This window comes from Lactuca sativa, chromosome 3 (assembly GCF_002870075.4).
Source record: "Lactuca sativa cultivar Salinas chromosome 3, Lsat_Salinas_v11, whole genome shotgun sequence".
In the NCBI taxonomy this organism is placed as follows: domain Eukaryota; kingdom Viridiplantae; phylum Streptophyta; class Magnoliopsida; order Asterales; family Asteraceae; genus Lactuca; species Lactuca sativa.
In genome coordinates, this window is record NC_056625.2 from 235,024,041 (window position 1) to 235,043,396 (window position 19,356).

General features: G+C 38.8%; 1 protein-coding gene across 3 annotated transcripts; it reads right to left on the bottom strand.

Moving 5' to 3' along the window:
• Positions 1–13,771: 13,771 nt before the first annotated feature.
• LOC111918512 (uncharacterized) lies at positions 13,772–18,750 on the bottom strand. Of its 3 annotated transcripts, none has more exons than XM_023914172.2 (3): positions 18,606–18,750; positions 16,432–16,546; positions 13,772–15,963 (listed from the first exon to the last, which is right to left on the bottom strand). In XM_023914172.2, the coding sequence occupies exon 3, from the start codon at positions 15,949–15,951 to the stop codon at positions 13,957–13,959; it is 1,995 nt and encodes a 664-aa protein (XP_023769940.1). In that variant the 5' UTR covers positions 15,952–15,963; positions 16,432–16,546; positions 18,606–18,750; the 3' UTR covers positions 13,772–13,956. The 3 variants fall into 3 exon arrangements, with proteins under 3 accessions (XP_023769940.1, XP_023769942.1, XP_052625472.1); XM_023914174.2 differs by lacking the exon at positions 18,606–18,750 and adding an exon at positions 18,144–18,582; XM_052769512.1 differs by lacking the exons at positions 16,432–16,546; positions 18,606–18,750 and adding an exon at positions 16,046–16,337.
• Positions 18,751–19,356: the final 606 nt, after the last annotated feature.

Genomic DNA, 19,356 nt, shown 5'->3' on the forward strand with positions numbered 1-19,356 from the left:
TGTTGAGTGTACTAGGCGCATCCTAATACGTTGGGCGTACACTTATGTACGTTGGGCGTACTCATGTCAGGTGAAAACCATAATATTTAGGGTTGGGGACTATATAAACACCCTTATAGCTCATTCCCTCTGATTATCCTCAGCCTCCATATCCCAAAAAACGTTCCAAACCCTAGTTTTGTGTGTGAGTGTAAGTTGGTGTGCATTTTGAACCTTTGAAGGTGAAGTCATTGCACCAAGGAATTAGAGAAGGAGAACAAAGTTATAGATCTGAAGTTGTGTTGTGCCCTAGAAGCTCCAAAAGGTAAAATGTCACACCCCCAAACCGGAACGGCGGAAACCTTCGGGGGTGGATGACTTCATGTGGTAGCATAACAAATGAATACATAGTAAAGAAAGCAATACAACCATCATATATATAATTGAAAGTTTACATTGTTAAAAAGTACATGTTCAAAACCAATTACAATATGATGCCAAAAATATGAATTTAAACTGACGACGCAGCGTCCCTTCTTCAAAAGCTGTTTTGATACCTGTAATTACTGAATCCCTGGGACATACAGGTAGTTTTGAAAGACTAGATCAGCATTTAAGCTGGTGAGTTTCATAAGTATTAAATGACAATGTTTGTATGAAAATGAAATGTTTTGTTTTTGTTTGTTTATTTCTAGAAAATCTCATATTTTCTACTAACATAAATGTAGACTTCTAACAAGACAAATGTTTGTTTCTAGAAAATGTATGCACGTGTAAAATAACCAATATGTTTGAAAACCTCGTAAATCAATGTATTTTTAATACCCCTTGTGAGTTTTATAACAATACTATTGACTCAGAATGCCTATACACAACGTTCTTCAGGCGTTGGAATGTTATGACGTTTGTCACCCCAAATAGTGGACTGTAGCTAACAGTCAAGGTGCGGGTTGTCAGGCGCGGGTTGTCAAGCCCGTATAGATCTATACACAAACACCATGCTCCCCTCCAAGGGATTCTGGTATATAATACAGGACTTGAAATGTGTACTCGAACGTACGTGAAGTTAATGTCTCACAAATTTTAGTATAAAAACAGATTTACGTGTTAAAATGTTCGTTTGTTCTTGTATATGAAAGTGACTTCTTGAAAATTGTGTTTCTAGTATGTAAAAGTTAGCAATATTCTTGTAAAACTATACTTATTATATCTTTCTAAAAGTGTGCCTCATTTGTTTAGAAATCCCTAGAAAATGAATCACTTGATATGAAAGTATAGATTTTTATAGTGTCTAAGATAGACACGTATACATGTAATCTAAGCAAAATGTTTAGTTTATACATATATGACAACATTTTTCATTTCAAAAGATAGAATGCTATTGTAATATATTTTATATACGAGAGTTCCCTATAATGTTTATAAATCACATATGATTCTATTTAATAAAAGTGTATAGTAAAACTTTATATATAACACACGATAATAATCGTGTGTTTTACTTGTATTCCCCCCTTGAAAGCATATAAAAGCATTTAGAATATTTAAAAGGGTTAATTAAGGGGTATGAACTCACTTGAAAGATCAAAGAAAGGCGAGATGAAAACCGGGCAGAATTTCGTCTCGGGAAAACGAATTTGCTCGGGATTTTCGGGAATCTCGGGAGCACAAACGACCTTCGGGACTTGAGCAAAGTGACTGGGACTTCGGGTTAGCATGGTCACGGAAAACGAGGCAAGAACGCAAGAGAAATGAGAGAAATGGAGCCCTTTCTTCGGAACCCTCGCATCCCTTTTATAGGGGCTGGGAACCGCCTCGGTACGCTGGGCGTACGCGTGCGTCACGCATGACCGGATCCTCGACTGCCTCGGAGCTCGGATGGGACGGGGCATAGCCTCGCATAGGGAGAGATGTGGACGATCCGAAGCCGAGCCTTTGAGTATGCTGGGCGTAACTCGAATAGGCTTGCTGACTCTTCCTTCGGATAATACCAAGGATTAATAATAAAATTTATATTTTATTTATTTAATAAACTTCTAAAATTCATATCTTCATCATACGAACTCCGTTTTCGATGTTCTTTATATCCACGCGTAGGTGTGACAATGCTCTACAACTTTCGTTTAGATTCCATCGGCAAATTTTGAAATTATTTTTATTATTTATTTTTAAAATGTCGCGTTAAGGAAATTTCGTTAGAAAATTCATAACTTCTTTATCTGACGTCTGTTTTTGCCAGACTTTTTACCGCTGAATTACCATTGTCGAGACCTTCGATTCTCGTTTAGGTCATTCCGACCAAAAGTCGCTCGATCTCCGATTCGAGTTTTTAGCTGTCTGTCGCTAAGCCGAACTTGGAAAAATCATAACTTCAGTATACGAAGTCGGATTTGGGCGTTCTTTTTACGTACGATCACGGTTTAATGACATCTATCATAGTAGGTAATTAAATAGAAACTTATTGGACATTTTATTTTCGAAGTTAATTTCATTATCACAAAAGTGGTTACAATACTTGACTTTTTAGGTTATTACATAGAGTTGAAATATCGGGTTGTCACATCATCCCCCCGTTAGAGGGAATTTCGTCCCGAAATTTAAAGTAGTAAAGATACTAGTGAATATGAAAAAGATGAGGGTACTTTTGTTTCATTTGATCTTCGCGTTCTCATGTGAATTCAGGTCCCCGCTTGGCATTCCAGCGAACCTTCACGATGGGTATGCGACTTTGTTTTGTTTGTTTGACCTCTCGGTCCATGATTTCTACCGGTTCTTCCACAAAGTTGAGGCTCTCGTTGATCTCGATCTCGTCGAGTGGAATAACAAGAGTCTCATCGGACAGACACTTTTTCAAGTTCGAGACATGGAAGGTTGGATGTATGTTACTAAGTTCATGCGGTAGATTAAGCTTGTAAGCCACAGGGCCGATTCTAGCAAGAATCTCGAAAGGCCCTATGTATCTTGGATTTAGTTTCCCACGCTTTCCAAAGCGTATTAAACCCTTCCACGGTGAGACCTTCAATAAAACGTGGTCTCCTACCTGGAATTCCAAAGGTTTCCTCCTTTGGTCAACGTAGCTTTTCTGTCGGTCTCTAGAGGCTTTCAACCGTTCACGAATTTGAACGATCTTCTCTGTCGTTTCCGGTATGATTTCCGGACCGGTGAGAGTGCTTTCAGGAACTCGTCCTCTAGCTAACTGGGTATCGCCAACTTCAGTCCAGCATAGAGGGGATCTGCACTTTCGACCATAGAGGGCTTCAAACGGAGCAGCCTTTATGCTTGTATGATAACTATTGTTGTATGAAAATTCGACAAGGGGTAAATAGGTGTCCCATGCCTTTCCAAAGTCAATCACATAGGCTCTCAGCATATCTTCCAAAGTTTGTATCGTTCTCTCACTTTGCCCGTCTGTTTGTGGGTGGTAGGTTGTACTCATGTCTAGCCTAGTCCCCAAGGAACTTTGTAGTGACTGCCAGAATCTTGAAGTGAATCTACTATCTCTATCGGAGATAATGGATATCGGAACACCATGCAATCGCACTATTTCCCTTATGTAAGTTCTAGTAAGCTTTTCCATCTTGTCAGTCTCCTTGATTGGTAGGAAATGCGCGGATTTGGTCAATCTGTCGACGATGACCCATATGGTATCGAGTCCACCCATCGTCTTGGGCAACTTGGTTATGAAATCCATAGTAATCCGATCCCATTTCGATTCTGGTATCTCCGGTTGTTGTAGTAATCCTGACGGGTTCTGATACTCGACCTTAACTTTAGCGCAAATAAGGCATTTACTTACGAAGGTAGCAATTTCTGTTTTCATGTTAGGCCACCAATATAGTTTCTTAAGATCCAGATACATTTTATCTGAACCTGGGTGAACGGAATATCTTGTGTTGTGTGCTTCGGTCATGACTACGTCTCTGAAACCACCATGTTTCGGCGTCCAGATTCGGTCCATGAGATAATATGCCCCGCCATCCTTGATTTCTAGATTCTTTTCCATTCCTCTCAAGGATTCACTCGCCACATTTTCAGGTTGCAAAGCTTCCAGTTGAGCCTCCTTAATTTGCGTGGATAAGTGGGAATGGATAGTCATAGTCAGAGATTTGACTTTCCGACCAGTGTATTCTTTTTGGCTGAGGGCGTCAGCTACCACGTTGGCCTTGCCAGGATGATAACGAATTTCACATTCGTAGTCATTGAGTAACTCGACCCATCGTCGTTGTTGTATGTTGAGTTCCTTCTGATCAAAAATGTGTTGAAGGCTCTTGTGATCGGTGAAAATAGTACTCTTTGTTCCGTATAAGTAGTGTCTCCAGATCTTCAGAGCAAATACCACTGCTCCTAACTCAAGATCGTGGGTCGTATAGTTCACTTCGTGTGTCTTAAGTTGTCGAGAGGCATAAGCAATAACCTTCCCTCTCTGCATAAGAACACAACCAAGCCCTTGGTTTGATGCATCGCAATACACTACGAAATCTTCTATCCCTTCGGGGAGGGATAGTATCGGTGCGGTGCACAAGGCATGTTTCATCGTTTGGAACGCCTTCTCTTGTTTCGCTTCCCAGTCAAAGGCCACGCCTTTCTGGGTTAAGGTAGTAAGAGCTTTCGCAATGCTAGAGAAGTTCTTTATGAATCTGCGATAGTAGCCGGCGAGACCTAGAAATTGACAAATCTCTGTAGGTGTCTTTGGTGCCGACCAGTTGTCAATGGCCTTAATTTTGGAGGGGTCCACGTGTATCCTTTTCTCGCTAACAACGTGGCCCAAAAATTCGACTCTTCGAATCCAAAATTCGCATTTAGAGAACTTCGCATAGAGTTTCTCCGATCGCAGTGTTTCTAAGACTTTTCGTAGGTGCTGACTATGCTCTTCCTTACTTAGGGAGTAGATAAGTATATCATCGATAAAGACGATGACGAACTGATCCAAGTAAGGACGGCATACCCTATTCATTAGGTCCATAAATACTGCTGGTGCGTTGGTTAATCCGAACGGCATCACTACAAATTCGTAGTGTCCATAACGAGTTCGAAAAGCTGTCTTGGGAATATCCCCCTCTAGTACTCGTAATTGGTGATATCCAGATCGTAGATCTATCTTTGAGAAGTAGTTTGCTCCTTGAAGTTGATCAAATAGGTCGTCAATACGGGGTAGAGGATAACGATTTTTGACAGTAAGTTTGTTCAGTTCTCTGTAGTCAATGCACATACGGAACGATCCGTCTTTCTTCTTTACGAACAAGACCGGTGCTCCCCAAGGTGAGAAACTTGGTCTTATGAATCCTTTTTGAAGGAGTTCGTTAAGTTGACTGGAAAGTTCTTGCATCTCTGTTGGTGCTAGGCGATAAGGCGATTTTGCTACTGGGGTAGCCCCTAGAACTAAAGTCGATTCTAAACTCGACTTGGCGTTGTGGTGGTAATCCCGGTAGTTCTTCTGGAAAGATATCGGGAAAGTCGCGTACTTCTGGAATGTTCTTGATGTCCTTCAGTTCCTGACTCGTATCGACGATGTGTGCTAGGAATGCTCGACAATCCTTCCGTAAACACTTTCGAGCTTGGATGCACGAAATGATGCGAAGGTTTGTACTTGATTTGTCGTCGTAAATCACTAATGTTTCATTTTTAGGGAGATTAAGACGAACTGCTTTCTCAAAGCACATGATGTCGGCGCGAAGAAGACTTAACCAATCCATGCCGACTATGACGTCGAAACTTTTAATTTGGACCGGCATGAGGTTGATTGGGAAAGAATGACCGTCTAAAGTTAATGTACAGTCCATGTATATGCAGTTAGTGTTTTCCATTTTTCCATTGGCCATCTCTACAGTGAATGATTTTTCTAACTTGCTGGGTTTTGGTTTAAGTAAGTGAATAAAGTTTTGACTCACGAAGCTTCTCTCCGCTCCACTATCAAATAATATGCATGCATATGAATTATCTAGAAGGAACGTACCAGCAACTACAGTCGGATCAGCTACGGCTTCATCGTGGCCTATAGCCAAAACTCGTCCCACCCCGCCGGTATTTGCTGCCTTTGGGCAGTTTCTCCTGTAGTGGCCCACCTCGCCACAACCATAGCAAGTTTGGCCTACACCCGCATTGGGAACTTGAGTGATCGGCTTTGCGGGATCCTTGCAGAAAGGGACAGTGTGTCCCTTTCTGTTGCAGTTGGAGCACTACATTTCCCGAAAAGGTCCATGATGGTGGTAAGTGCATTTGGTGCACTTTGGAAGGTTACCCCCATAAGTCTTTGTTGGGAAGGGATTTGTAGGAACGGTAATAGGTATAGTGGCAGCATTCACTGAAACCAGTTGTTTCTTCGCGGATTCTTGGGAAGACCCACCCTTCCCTTTATTCCATACTCTCTTCCTGTTATTGTTGTTGTTGTTGTTTCCCTTTTGTGGTTCTGGTGTAGCAACCGTTGAGTTCTGATGACCTCCGTAATCAACAAGGGATTGTGCCAGTTCCTTGGCACTTTCAAAAGTGTCAGGTTTTGAAGCTAACACGCTTGACCGAATTTGGGGCGACAGTCCCCAAATGTATCTCTCTATTTTCTTGCTCTCAGGAGCAATCATATCTGGACAGAGGATTGCCAGATCGCAGAATCTATTGGTATAAGTTGCGATATCGGTGCCAACCATTCCAAGAGTCCAGAGTTCGTGCTCGAGTTTTTGAATCTCTCCTCGTGGACAATATTCTATCATCAGCATGATTTTTAAGCTTTCCCAGCTTATGGAGTTTGCCACTATCAAGGTAAGTACCTTAACGTGGCCATTCCACCAAGCTAAAGCTCTATCAATAAGGGTGAAGGTTGCAAACTTGACTTTGCTGTGCTCAGGACAAGAGCAGATTTCAAAGACTAATTATGTCCTTTCGATCCACTGCCTCAGAGCCATCACACCACCAGTTCCATAAAACATCTGGGGTTTGGCATTAGTAAAGTCCTTATAGGTGCATTCTCGGGGTTGCCCATGACTCTCGCCATGGTTGGATTGTGTGTGCCAGTTCCCGAGCCAGTAGTACTCGAGTTATTGATCTGTGACATGGTAGCTGCTACCGCTGCGGTGACTGCTGCTTGGAACATGACAGCATCAAATTGAGGAGGTGGAGGTGGTGGTGGTATAGGTGCTTCCCCACCATTGTTTCGCCTTGGGTTCCTACGCGGAGGCATCCTTCAACTAAAGGTTGAAAAGATAACGATAAGAATTACTTACTATAGAAACTGAATGTGTCTTATGAACTAGATTTCTATGGTACAATGACAGATGATAGTACAAGTTCCAAAATAGAAGAATGGAAGTTATTTGCAAGATTGAAAATATGAAACAAGCATTTTGTTTTTCCATAACTTTTTAAGGATTGAATGATGCTCCACGTAGAAATAATAGTGCCGCTTATATTAATATAATAGTTGATACAATGATCGCGAAAATTTGACCCTTATAAGGGTCTCCGGTTACAAAGCTTAATAAATTTAAAAAAAACTTTTAGCCGAGGTCCTAACTTATAACAAAATTTGAGATTTTGGCAAGCACTACTTGCGATGTAGGTTGCACTTAGAGCTTGACTCCGCATCTGATTGCTTCGATTCCATTAGAAGCCTATCAAAAGCGGCTTGTTGTTCCCTCAATTCGGCGAGGGCTGCAATCATTTGTGCTTGAAATGCCTCGGTTTGGAGTTGGGCATTGTCCTGAATTTTGTCCAACCTACGGATGTCAGAAGTGTGAACCTATACTTCTACGTTGACATCCCGAATCCGGCTAGCTTGAACTCCGAATTGGTAGGACTGATTGGCTAGCTTGCCTACCATTACTGGGAGTGCCCGATCAGCCGAACCTCCGCCACGGACATCGTAGAAGTCTCGGCACATGCCGTAAGGAGGGCGTAGGTTTTGTTGTTGGCTCCAATGGTGAAGGTGACTTCCCCAGACGGGAGTCGGTCCTTGAAAGTTCCTGACGAAGACGGGAGGTTGTGCAGGTGGTGGATTGATCACTTCCGGCTCTGAGTCGGTACCGGAGTCAGCATCCAATTCTATGGGCTCTTCGTCCTCCTCGGGATCATCTTCGATCCATCCCCCGTTGCCTTGGTTGGGATAGTAGGGGTCGCCGGGGTGGTGAAATCCAGCCATTTGACTGTACGAGAATAGGGTTATAAGAATAAAGTTGGAATATGTAAGATTTAAACATGTAAGTTAAGTTAGTTTATGTAGCAAATACTCCTATAGTATTTAAATTCTTGTGTTTGATTCTCGTGATGTTTTGGTAAGTTTTGACTTGTTGCTTACTACGAGCAATCCTCGATATATATTGGTCCGATCTCGGAAAAATATAGTTGATCAAGCTATATTTGTCCCCAAATCCGATTACATATATCGAGTCTTAATCGTAGTGTCCAACTTTTCTAAATACTTTTTTGTATAGTTATAACTATGAAAATAAGTTTGTTGTATGCATGTATTTGTACTTGAATGAACTAATAATTTAACTTAAACGAAACGCGGCTTAGGCGTAAAAAAAACAAAAGAAAATGTTTTATCAGAGAATATTACTCCCTTAAGCATTTATAGTTTGTATATCTTATATGGTTCGATATACTTAGTTCACTATAAACATTGCTCTGATACCAATCTGTCACACCCCCAAACCGGAACGGCAGAAACGTTCGGGGGCGGATGACTTCATGTGGTAGCATAACAAATGAATACATAGTAAAGAAAGCAATACAACCATCATATATATAATTGAAAGTTTACATTGTTAAAAAGTACATGTTCAAAACCAATTACAATATGATGCCAAAAATATGAATTTAAACTGACGACGCAACGTCCCTTCTTCAAAAGCTATTTTGATACCTGTAATTACTGAATCCCTGGGACATACACGTAGTTTTGAAAGAGTAGATCAGCATTTAAGCTGGTGAGTTTCATAAGTATTAAATGACAATGTTTGTATGAAAATGAAATGTTTTGTTTTTGTTTGTTTATTTCTAGAAAATCCCATATTTTCTACTAACATAAATGTAGCCTTCTAACAAGACAAATGTTTGTTTCTAGAAAATGTATGCACGTGTAAAATAACCAATACGTTTGAAAACCTCGTAAATCAATGTATTTTTAGTACCCCATGTGAGTTTTATAACCATACTATTGACTCGGAATGCCTATACACAACATTCTTCAGGCGTTGAAATGTTATGACGTTTGTCACCCCAAATGGTGGACTGTAGCTAACAGTCAAGGCGCGGGTTGTCAAGCCCGTATAGATCTATACACAAACACCATGCTCCCCCTCCAAGGGATTCTGGTATATAATACAGGACTTGAAATGTGTACTCGAACGTACGTGAAGTTAATGTCTCACAAATCTTAGTATAAAAACAGATTTACGTGTTAAAATGTTCGTTTGTTCTTGTATATGAAAGTGACTTCTTGAAAATTGTGTTTCTAGTATGTAAAAGTTAGCAATATTCTTGTAAAACTATACCTATTATATCTTTCTAAAAGTGTGCCTCATTTGTTTAGAAATCCCTAGAAAATGAATCACTTGATATGAAAGTATAGATTTTTATAGTGTCTAAGATAGACACGTATACATGTAATCTAAGCAAAATGTTTAGTTTATACATATATGACAACATTTTTCATTTCAAAAGATAGAATGCTATTGTAATATATTTTATATACGAGAGTTCCCTATAATGTTTATAAATCACATATGATTCTATTTAATAAAAGTGTATAGTAAAACTTTATATATAACACACGATAATAATCGTGTGTTTTACTTGTATTCCCCCCCCCCCCCCCTTGAAAGCATATAAAAGCATTTAGAATATTTAAAAGGGTTAATTAAGGGGTATGAACTGACTTGAAAGATCAAAGAAAGGCGAGATGAAAACCGGGCAGAATTTCGTCTCGGGAAAACGGATTTTCTCGGGAATCTCGGGAGCACAAACGACCTTCGGGACTTGAGCAAAGTGACTAGGACTTTGGGTTAGCACGGGCATGGAAGACGAGGCAAGAACGCAAGAGAAATGAGAGAAATGGAGCCCTTTCTTCGGAACCCTCGCATCCCTTTTATAGGGGCTGGGAACCGCCTCGGTACACTGGGTGTACGCGTGCGTCACGCATGACCGGATCCTCGACTGCCTCGGAGCTCGGATGGGACGGGGCATAGCCTCGCATAGGGCGAGACGTGGACGATCCGAAGCCGAGCCTTTGAGTACGCTGGGCGTACGCCTGTACGCTGGGCGTAACTCGGATAGGCTTGCTGACTCTTGCTTCGGATAATACCAAGGATTAATAATAAAATTTATATTTTATTTATTTAATAAACTTCTAAAATTCATATCTTCATCATACGAACTCCGTTTTCGACGTTCTTTATATCCACGCGTAGGTGAGACTATGCTCTATAACTTTCGTTTAGATTTCGTCGGCAAATTTTGAAATTATTTTTATTATTTATTTTTAAAAGGTCGCGTTAAGGAAATTTCGTTAGAAATTCATAACTTCTTTATCTGACGTCTGTTTTTGCCAGACTTTTTACCGCTGAATTACCATTGTCGAGACCTTCGATTCTCGTTTAGGTCATTCCGGCCAAAAGTCGCTCGATCTCCGATTCGAGTTTTTAGTTGTCTGCCGCTAAGCCAAACTTGGAAAAATCATAACTTCAATATACGAAGTCGGATTTGGGCGTTCTTTTTACGTACGATCACGGTTTAATGACATCTATCATAGTAGGTAATTAAATAGAAACTTATTGGACATTTTATTTTCGAAGTTAATTTCATTATCACAAATGTGGTTACAATACTTGACTTTTTAGGTTATTACATAGAGTTGAAATATCGGATTGTCACATAAAAAAGCTTGGAACTTTTATGCTTGTTTGCTATGGATCTAGTCATTTTAACTTTATGGAAGCATTCTTGTCCCAAAGGTCCCAAAGTGGTGCATGTGATGACTTGGACGAAATGGGTTGTCCTTTCAGACCTTAGAAGAGGTCCTAAGTGATAAAAATAAGGTCCCAATAGCTAGATTTGTCTCATGCATGATGTAATATGGTCTTAATGGATTAAGACCATGTGTTAAGAACTTTATGGACGTCCAAAGTGATAAAGTCCGAAACTTTATGGTTCTATGGCACATTTGATCGATGGATCTGGAATCTGGGCTTAAGTGCTTAAGCCATTAAGCACTTATTAAGGTTTTGGTGAAACCCCACATACGCCCAACGTACGGGGTCAACCACCCTGATAGCAGTCAACATAGGGCAGGCGTACGTCCAACGTACCGGAGGAGTACGCCCCGTGTATGTCCTCAGGTTGGACTTTTGACTTGTGGGCTTCGGGATGGGCCGCTGTTAGACTATTGGGACTTGGGCCTTGTTGAGCCCTGGATATTTAAAGTTGGGTCAGTCTAATAAGGGGTCATATGGTAAGGCCCAATTAGGAAAATTGGGCCATTTTTGGGCTTGCGCATACGAACTTGGGTTAGTGGGTTGATATTGGGCATTGGGCCCAAATTGGGGAAATGGACAATATGTACCCTTTGACAATTTTAAAATTCCATTATTAATTTAGTATTCACCATTTAGACAGTCGAGGTTGTCGGTGAGGCAGCGGTTGAAGACTCTCAGTTCAGTTCTGCACTACTTGTGAGCTGAGTTATTCTCACTATATCAACAGGGTCTAAGGCACCAAGGTCGGCCCTTTAGTTTATTGTCCTAATTATAGGATGTTATTATGCTAGTATGATTTGTTAAATCAGTATCCTGATAGATAAGATAATGCTATACTAGTGATATGTATGGTCTGTCTATTATTGATTGATTATGTGTTATTGTATATGTCGACATATATGGTTGTGGTTGGGTTGAGGCGGTCCTGCTTTGTGCTGAAGGCCAACATACCCGGGGCGGTCCGGATAGGCTGTAGGCCCTGCGAGGCGGTCCAGTCATGCCGAAGGCCCGACAAGCGGTCTAGAAATGATGTAGGCTCTGTGAGGCGGTCCAATCATGACGAAGGCTCGGGAGCGGTCCAAATAGGCTATAGGCCCTGCGAGGCGGTCTAGTCATGCTGAAGGTTCATTATACATGTTGTTTGTTATTATTTTACTGGATGTTATATGTTGGTATTTTGGGGGTAACTCACTAAGCCTTCGAGCTTACATTTATTGATTTTTGGTTTTAGGTACTTCAGGTGACCATGGCAAGGCGAAGGCGTGACGTACACATCCTCACATTTTATGAATTGAGATTTTTTGGAACTCTGATATGAAATCATTTTGAAAACAAGTTGAGAATTATGTTAATATTTGAATAATTTTATTTACCCGGATTGGTTTTTAAAAGTTTAAATTCTCGTAAATTTTTGGGTTGTCACACCGTGATGAAGAATTTTTCCTTTTCTGAATAAATCGGGCGAAGCATAAATCAAAGGCGATGATATTCGATTTAATTTTAGAGGTTTCCATTCAGATATTTAACGACATTGTTCCAGGTTCTAATTCCAATATCATTTTTGCCAAATACATCATTTTCAATGCTATGTATGATTACCGTTTACAATAAGAGAAATAGATTGCTTTTTTTTGAGTTTTCTGTTGTGTTGAGGAGCTTTAAGAGCTTCCCTTAAATTTGGTCCTTGATCTTCCTGATTTCTCTGTTCATGATTGCACACCAAATCCACTACCAATAGGGGGCGACATTGTTTTTTGGAAGCGTCATCTCAAATGGAAGAATTCTTGTCGATTAATTTGGTAATTCACTACTCTTGTTTTAATTTCAATTTCAATAAAACCTAACTGGTTGCAATGTTTTTTCTTTTTATTGTCAAATGTATATAAGGGTAGGTTGAAATTCCTTTGAAACAGAAACATTTGAGAGATTACATTTCAAGGTTTGTTAAAAAAAAAAAAAAAAAAGGTTCAAACAAGATTGCAGTAAAGGATTTGAAGGAACAACAAACAAAATCTCACAAGACCCATAATAACATCTGTTATTTTTTCACCCATCATTCTAGTTTGTTGACACCTTATTTTTTATGTTTAATTATGTTTTTGTTTAGCTATTTCCTCCATTTGTGTTATCAGTTAGTTTGTTTGTTTTCATTTGGTGATTAAGGTGGATCGATCGCCATTATGCCATTATGTGGTCATACAGATGTTGATTTGATGCGCGTGCGTGATTGGAATTTTGTTTTTATAGATGCATTGTGATTTCTGGGGTTGAGGTCTAAGCACAAAAAAGATTGATCAATTCAAGTAAACTATCTTGTCATGTACAAGAGATTAAGCCTTGATCTTCACCAGTACAATTTCTTGATCCAAGTCAATGTCTATTACTAGCATGAGAAAACGGTGATCAAATGATAGCTTGAGAAGTAACAAATGATGGTGAACTTGAAATATTAAATTTTTTTGCCGTATTAATTAAACCAAAAAAATTTGTTTATTAAAATAAAGTAATTAAATTAAATTAGAAAAATAAAAATAAACAAATAAAATGCTAAAAATATTATCACTCCCTATCAGATGTAGATGTTATGATTAAGTGTTAAATGGAGAAAAATAAAATGACACTCAAAATGCTGACCTGACAAAATGCTAGGAATGTTACCACTCCCTTTAGCCTACCGGAGGTCATGAAGAAAACCATCACCATTTTATTGGTGTTCATAACAAATAAGCACTTTGTGCATCACTACCTTCAATATGTTACGTAGGAGTTTTTCTTTCCATGGTATGTCCGTTAGAATACAAGAAAAATAAAGCAAAACAAGATCACCAAATCAAAAGAGACCCTTTTTAGCGTTATTTCGAATCAATTAACCACGAGTCTCCCAAGGGTCCAAATGGATTTATATATATCTAATTACCAACAAAATAACATCTAAAACACAATATTTAGATTCCAAATTCCGATTCCGATTCCGTTTCTGATTCCGGTTCCGATTACCCTAATACAAAACCACCTACTCAAATGCTGATGCCGGCAAACCCGCGGGATCAAGCTCATACGACCCCTTTGGAACACCTTCCCGTTCTTCTCCACTCATCCTACAAGACGGAACCATATGCGAAAATCTATACTTATCACTCTCCGGAATCACCATCTCCCCGTCCTCTTTCTGGCCAAAAAGACATCGGAATCCGGCCAACTTCTCCAAGTACGAAACCCGAAACCCAATACCCTCATCATAATTTGATAAAACCTCAACAAACTCGTATTCATACTTTCCGTTTCCGTCATTAGACCAGTTTATATTCCAGTCTTTAAATAGGGCCCACGTCTCGCCTTTTCTCGGAATTATATTGAAAATTCCCCTTTTAACCTCCTCCCATGTCACCAAATGTGAAAACATCGGAAGATCTTCCGCTTTATCGGGTTTCCCACGTTTAAAATTCCCACAAGAAACAGGCAATTCCTCCTCAACCCAATTCGTTTCATCATCGGTTTCTGGAACCGGTTTCAGCCATGTGATTTGTAGGCTAAAACCCGGCGATTGAACTTTCCGGATATAAGCATAGAACCTGGGCATCGCATCCTCGGTATCATAAAGCGCCCAAATCTGCCCAGGGGTAAAACTGTCTTCTTTTCTGTCTTTTTCAAAGTCGTTAAACTCCGGATCAGGACACTCGAAAACTTCCGGATCCGATTCCGGTTCATCTTCTGCTTCCGGTTCCGGTTCCGGTTCCGATTCCGATTCCAGGTCCTCAACATCGACTTTCTTACCATCGGAATTAGAATGAGATTCTTGATTTTGACTTTCTTTGACCGGTTCCCGAACCTCCGCTTTCCAAAACATATCTTCGGGTTTCGCTTTTGCAGTACCCGATGGTGGGGCCCGCTTTTTTGATGGAGCAGCCTCGTCATCATGATCATGATCGTGATCATTTACATTTTCTTTATACGATACGTTTCTTTTCGGGCGTGCGGATCTCCGAGGCTGTTCACCAACACGTCCAGAATCTTGATTTTTTTCAGGGGCATTTTCGTCCGATTCCGTGCTGTTTTCATCTCCGGAATCTTCATCTTCATCTTCATCTTCCTCAGAGCTGCTCGTACCGTTGTCAGAACTTTCACTCGATTCGTCCACCTTCTTTTTCCGTTTCTTGTTCACATTTTGCGTCTCGGTTGGTTTTGATTTAGATTTGGATTTGGGTGGAACCGGAACCGGAGTTGGAGCCGGAGTCGGAGTCGGAACCGGAATCGTATTCCGTTGCGGAACCGAAGGCTGAGGAGCATGTATGTTCAATTCATAAGCCGTGAAAGCCTTCCTACAAGTTTGACAATGAACCGGTTTATTCAAAACATCATCTCGATAAAACTGATACCGAACCGAACAAAACGGGCAAACCGTCCAAAACGTTAACCGGACCGCGCTACCCCCGGGCTTCGCACGCTGAAACTGAAAGCTCCCGGTCCCGGGACCGGAACCGGAACGCCCTCCGGTGAAATTATCCCCTGCGAAATTACCAGAATGCCCTTGCGGAAAAACTGGATTCCATGAATGTTGCGGTTGTCGGACAACCGGTTGCTGTCGCGGGGCCCAATTTGTGGTGGAAAAAGCTCTCCGTTTGTTATCGTGTAATGTTCGTTTTTCAGGGTCTAAAAGGACTCTTTGGGCTTCACCGATTAATTTAAAGGCGTCTGTGGACCCCGAAAATTTGTTTTTATCGGGGTGAAGGACTAAGGCTAATTTTCGGTATTGTTTTTTGATTGATAAATCATCGGATGAAGGGTCGATTTTGAGAATTGAATACCAGTCTTTATCGGATCCGAATGATTTTTTTTCTGATGAAATGTGGACTTCACATACTAAAATTAATTGGGAGATGTTTTCGAGTTCGGGGTAAAGTTGTTGGGCTTTTTGGGCGATTTTTAATGCGGCTGAAAACTCTTTGTTTTCCATTTTTTTCTCTGCTATTTGTTTGGCACGTAACGCTTCTTCTCTGTTGGCATCCATCACAGCGAATGCCTGAAATAAAATTTTCAATTAATAAATTTTAAAATTATGATTTTATTAGCATCGTGAAAAACTGTCATGAAAAATTACATACGTAAGGATCGAGCTATATTGCCAACTTTCACTCCATTCAATGAGCAAAAAAGAAAAAAAACATATAGTCAATGAATAAGGAATGAAAATTAACATAATGGAAGGAATCATATATTTCAAGAATAGTTCATTCTATTAAATTATGTGTACATGCAATTATGCATATACATTACGTATACATGTATATGTATCACATATACACATATATGATATCATTTTCTCAACACTACTAAATTTTACAGGAACACCTTGAATAACATGATACATGTCCATCAATGTAATTATTTCATGAATTACACTATATTACAAGCTTTTCTAAGCTGGTTTTATGATAAAAAAAAAAAAAGTAATGACATTAGAATTTACATAATAATATGATATCATTACCTTAAATGACACAGTATGAGTTTGTCATGAAAAGAGTTGGTGGATGTAAAAAGAGCTTCCAAGTTCCAGCTGCAAAAGAGGCACCATAGAGCCACATACAAAGTTTTGCACCACTCTATCAACACAAAAAATATAAACATTAAAATATTTAAATTTAAAGTCAAATTACCGAAATTCATATGACAGAATTGCCCTTTATTGATTTCTTGTTCATAAAACTTCTCTTGACTATTTGTAAAAGTAAGCATATTTATGTTTTATGAATTTCTTGTTAACATATTAGTAAACATGAATTTATTCATACATGACAACAAACTCCGAAACAAATAATAAACGATAAATTACATAATCCAATAACCAAAAGAAGAAAGCAACATACGACAATGTTTATAAAAAGGTTGAAAAGGGGTATTTCAGTCATTTGTACAAATGATGGAGGATCAAGATTGAATCCCATGAGTTTATGGAAGGAAATTTGTATACGATTATGGATATAAGATTTTGTGAATTTGAACAGAAATCAATTCCATACTAAAAGATGCAAACTTCCTCTGTTTTATAATTTAGTAGTTACTACAAATTGAAAACTCATTTAGGTACAAAATTTGTATGTACATATTTGACATAAAACAATAAATCCCAAAAAATATACAAAGGATACAATCAATAGTAAAAAGACTAAAAGCAAAGATGTCTACAGCTTCTTCTGAAACACAAAAGAAATGGCATGTCGATTTGAGAGAATGTGAAAATAAACATATTTCGGTGTGATACTGAAATTAAAAATATCAAATTTGATTAAAAATGTATAGAGTTGAAGTATGATTTTATAGAGATCATTTATTCTTCTAATATAAATACATGATCCGGAGATGATTTGCATATTTTCAAATAACTACTTAAATTAAACAATGTGTAGCCCAGTTAACCTACATTAAATGTGAAGTGTCACCTTTACAATAACTTTTTATCATCTATTATATCTAATGCACAACTAATCTCTATCTAAAACAACTAATGCACGATATTAAAACAGTAGATATGATTTGAAAAGTAAGAATTTTAAAGTAGGCTAAAAATTGTTTAAAACAATGATTTTTGTAAGAGTAGGCAGATTCTTGGAAATGAAGAGCTTCAAACATGTATAAACACGTCTTTAAGTTATGAACACATAAGAATTTCAGAAAAAGGGCATTGATAGAGGATACTAGTTTTATCAATCAAAAACAGAAGTTTGATAAAACACGACTTTTAGAAGTATTAACCATCTCAAATCATGAGAGTCAGTCTAACCTTAATATAATGGTAACTATTTTGAAGTCCATACTTGTCAAAATACAAATTTGACAAGTGTTTATTATGGTGTTAGTAGATATAGCATAACATTCAGTTTTAATTTTCTTTAATAAAAAAAATGTGGATTGAAGTACTGAAAGAATGATATGTACAACAAAAATCCTCAATAGACACAAATTTGGTAAAAGATATACATTAAAATGACCACTAAAGATTCCTAGTTGATATTTCTTTCATTAATCCAATCAAATTGTACAACTTGTACCATGAATTGTTCTTTAAGGACACTCATCATTAGATTATAACTTCACAACTACATCATCAATCATACAACTATTCATATACCCAGGATTGGTAAAACTGCCCACAGCAAGTAGATAACAGAATAACAAATTTTTGAAAATAAATGTGCATACTTTTGGACGCAAACGACTTAAACTCCTCCGCAAGCCTTGAAATTTAAGAAGAGAAAGACAAAAGGAAGCATCAGTTCCAGAAGCGTTAAGCTTAAAGTCGCTAACCACATGCTTTGTTTCAAGTAAGGTGGGTATAAGATTTTAACCCAGCCATTTCATGACAAGATGCGTCTTTTGAAGCTATATTGGTCCATTCGGGTTTTGGAATTACCAAACTCAACGGTTAAACTTTCATGGGACGTAGCGAATAGTTTATAGAAGAAAGGTCTGAAGGATGAGGAGGCGTCTACTAAGCTACTCAACAAGGCAAACAAACAATCTAACTTTAAGAATCTCGAAAACCCTAGAAAAGATTGCTCAGATATAAAGGGAATTAGGGTAACCAAAAGTTGGACAACAAGAATAATTACAAGGAAAAACAGCGAACAATCAATAATGAACGGATTAACCAACAACTTTTACCTCTTCCTGTTAAACACGACCGATGGAATTGAAGATTCAAAGAATGAGACCGAGTAGTGACAGCAGGCGAACTGAGTGCGCCCCCAGAAAGATGAGTTTTCACCTTTTACGAGAAGGAAAAACGGTCAATGGGTCATGGGTGCCTCTTGCTGTAAAAAGACAGTTTGGATGGGCTAGGCCCCCAACAGGCCCATGCAACACTACTTCAATTTTATGGCCCATCTCACAAAAATAAATTGAAATACTATTGAATTTTATGGGATTCTGACATCAGTTAATTTTATTTGGTAATGCTTTATATCAAGTTGTTTGTTGTCTAAAGATTTTGGACAAGAGGCTCATGTTCTTACACGTGGTTTTCACATTTGAGATATAGAAACAAATGTTTATAAAATATTTATTGTGGTTAATCAAAATGAAAGTTGCAGTAGGCGTCAATACGAACGCATGGATATAAAGAGCATCAAAAACGAATTTTGTATGTAAATTTTATGATTTTTACAAGTTCCAACGAATTTTATAAAATTTGCAGTGCGGGTGATTTGTCGTGTGCGAAGGAATTTTATAAAGTTCGTATGGAAAAGTCATGAAGTCTATCTGGACGCGGACCGCGGCACGGTCAATGTTTATCGTGGCCAGATTTGGCCCTATAGATAGAGCCCCTTCCCCCTCCTATTTTCCTTGCCCCTTTCCTTTTCAATCTCTTTCTTTCTCCCTCTCAAGAACTCAGTCGTTCATGATTTAATTTCTC